This window comes from Wasmannia auropunctata, unplaced genomic scaffold (assembly GCF_000956235.1).
Source record: "Wasmannia auropunctata unplaced genomic scaffold, wasmannia.A_1.0 LD335254.1, whole genome shotgun sequence".
Classification (NCBI taxonomy): domain Eukaryota; kingdom Metazoa; phylum Arthropoda; class Insecta; order Hymenoptera; family Formicidae; genus Wasmannia; species Wasmannia auropunctata.
Window position 1 is genome coordinate 24689 of NW_012027636.1, and position 3602 is coordinate 28290.

The window sequence follows — 3602 nt, forward strand, 5'->3', positions numbered from 1 at the left end:
GAAGCAGTTAGTCATAAAATCTCGCGCATAGTGCGTGCGTCTCATTGCCAGACAATTCACTGAATAAAAGTTTTCTTTAATTAAAGAAACTTTAACAACGGTTGACAAAATTGGTATTATAATAATGTAATTAACAATATTACGCTACTTCTATCTCGCGTCACAATTTTATAACAATCAAGTGTAGAAAAAATATATTATTAATTTAGAACGAAAAACTGCTAATAACACTCTCTAACCAGAAAACGTTGTCTTCTTGAATAACTAATCCGAAGATTTCTGTCACGATGGAGCCATCTACTTTGTTCCTGGCTATTCTGACAGCGAGTGTTTGCTTATATTATTTTATTCTAAGCAAGTTATCTTACTTCGAGCGATTGAAGATCCCCCATGTGCGACCAATTCCATTGCTCGGTAACATGGCACCTTTTATTTTTCGACGCGTATGCTTTACGGAACTCTTACAAAGAACTTACAACCTCTTCCCGGACGCAAAATACTTCGGCTTCTACGAATTTACGACGCCGACCTACGTTATCCGTGATCCAGACTTGATTTCCACAATTGCCATCAAACATTTCGACAACTTCTGTGATCACCGTGGCTTCATCAACCAAGTTCTCGATCCGATAACCAGTCAAAATCTGTTTGAAATGAAAGGAGATCACTGGCGCGAAATGCGAAAGCTTCTTACCCCCAGTTTCACATCCAGCAAGATGAAGATGATGTTTGAACTCGTGTGTCATTGCGCCGAGAACTTTGCCAATTTTGTAGCAACGCAATCCGGAGAAATCGGCAAGACATATGATGTAAAAGATCTACTTTGCAGATTCGCCAACGACACGGTGGCCACATGCGCCTTCGGTATCGATGTGGATTCTTTTAAAAATCCGAAGAATGAATTTTTCGTGCTTGCCAGAAAGACAGTGAATTTTGATAGCATTCTGTCCCTCAAGTTCCTAATGCACAGAAATTTTCCACTATTTTGTAAACTAATCAAACTGAGATTGTTTGGTCCAAAAGTAGAAAATTTTTTCAAAGACGTCGTTTCTGGCACGGTAAAAGCCAGGGATGAACAGGGAATTGTTCGCCCGGACATGATTCAATTGATGATGGAAACCAGGAACAAAGATAGTGGACCTGAGTTCAACATTGACTACATGACCGCCCAGGCGTTCCTTTTCTTTCTCGCTGGATTCGATACTGGTTCGACAGGCATGTGTTATATGATGTACCACGTCGGTGTCGATTCCGAAATTCAGAGCAAATTGAGAGAAGAAATCGACGATGTTCTCAGACAGACTAACGGCAAACCTACTTACGAGGCCATCAATCGCATGAAATATTTGGACGCTGTGATAAATGAGTCTCTCAGACTGTATCCAATAGTATCTTTTTTGGAGAGAATGTGCGTCAAAGAAACCAAATTACCACCAGCAACTCCGGATGGCGAACCGATCACGATAAAGCCTGGGGATAGCATATGGTTCCCGCATTTTCCTCTGCACCGTGATCCAAAGTACTTTCCACATCCAGAGAAGTTCGATCCAGACAGATTTCTTAACGGCAATGTAGACAACTCGGTCTATATGCCATTTGGTATCGGACCCAGAATGTGCATAGGTAATAGATTCGCCCTAATGGAATCGAAAATCATGCTGTTTTATTTGCTTTGGCGTTGCGATCTCGAACCCGACGTTAAAACTACAATTCCTATGGTGTTTACCAAGAAAACATTTTCCATGACGCCAGAAGAAGGTTTCTGGTTGAAGTTTCGAGCGAGGAAATCGAAGGCTCCTGTTACACAATGCTAATTAAACGGACAGATTTGAAGGATAGTGATGAAGCATATTTAAAATTTAGTTTAAGCATGAAATTATATATGTACTGTATTTAAATTCGATCTTTTAAATTATAGTGAGAATCCAATCATTTTCTCAATTAAACATGTAAGAAATAAAAATTTTAAAAAAGTTTTTTTAATACAAAACGGTACTTTTTTTAAATAAAAAGCAAAATAAAATTTAAAACGTTCTGATAAAATATAGTAATTGTAGTACTACTAATATAAATTTCGTTTTTGTTATCTTTATTTACACATTAATCAGATGAGTTTTATTGATAGTAATAGATATTGATTTTTACTTTATTTTTGCATTCCATATTTTAAAAAACATAAATTGATATTGAATGTTTTAACCTGATTAAATTTTTAAACTACATGAATAAAAAAATATTATGAACAGCGTATTAAATTATTTAATATATTACTTTACAAATGTATATATAAGTATATTTGTTAAGATGAGTGCAATCTTTTTCAGTTAAATGTAATTGTACGATAAATATAAAAATAATAAGCTCTATAAAAAACCTGGGTAAAATATTTCAAAGTAATATTATAATTTTCAAATATAATTATAAAATATCATGATTTCCAATTATAATCTACTAACATAATATTTTAAATTGTTATATCAAAATAATTATATAATATTACTTAGACAATCTATGAAAGATATAAGCAAACCAAGAAATATAAATTTTATACGTAAAAAAAATTACTTTTTTTTAATAGGTATTTCTAAATATTTTATCATATATGTTTCAAATTATTAATTTAATAAAATAATAAATTCAATGTCTTCTTTGAATATAACACGTATCTTATACAATTGTGTAGTACTACTTGGATTAAAAGATTGCATATCTAAAAATTAAATGGTATATTTTAATAGTATACAGACATGAGCATTATTCTTTAATAGCATAATTACAAGAAGTATCAGAAATTGAATAACATACACAATTTTCTAAATATATAATAAATAATACTTTTATTAATCTTTTTTATAGTACGTATATACTTCATAATAATATGTATGTGTTAAGATAATGTATAATTAAATATCTCAAATATATTTTATGTCTTTAAATATAATAAACAATAATAAAAAATATATCAATACTTGAAACAGAGAGAAAGAAAGAGGGAAAAAGTATTAAGACAAAAGTTATATAATATATATGTATAGTAGTGTAATTAAGATATGTGTGCTGTTAATCTATTCATATGTTCTATAGACTAATAAAATATTGGATTGAAAGTTCCATTCTTTTTTTTGCTTTATATTAATGACATTTTGTAGTAAAAAAACAAAACAAACTTTCCATTCATGCAACAATTAACTTGTCTTAATAGCAATCAGTATATAATAAAGTCATCAAAGCTATGTATCGAATCAGTCATTTTTTTAATGTTCGATTAAACATACACATTTGCGCAATGTACAAAGTCGCTTCTTTCGGAATTAAAACTTTTAGATTGTCTATTAATTAGAGAAAGATGGAGAGAGATCACTATCAATTAAAATTAATATACATTTACTAGAGGTGTGCGAATCAAGCCTTTGCATGGTCGAATCGAATCGAATCGAATTTTTATAACATGTTCGAAATCGAATCGAATCGAATCTGAAATTTTCACTTCGCATCGAATCGAAACGAAACTCTTTATTTCGAATACGAATCGAATCCGAATCAATTTTTCCCAGATTAACATTACATTTAGTGATTGATTCGAAATCGAACCATTGTTGATT

At 31.5% G+C, this 3602-nt stretch overlaps 1 protein-coding gene across 1 annotated transcript; it reads left to right on the forward strand.

The window, feature by feature from the left end:
* LOC105457355 (cytochrome P450 9e2-like) lies at nt 1-1990 on the forward strand. Its single transcript, XM_011701971.1, has one exon. The coding sequence runs from the start codon at nt 288-290 to the stop codon at nt 1812-1814; it is 1527 nt and encodes a 508-aa protein (XP_011700273.1). The 5' UTR covers nt 1-287; the 3' UTR covers nt 1815-1990.
* The last annotated feature ends 1612 nt before the right edge of the window (nt 1991-3602 follow it).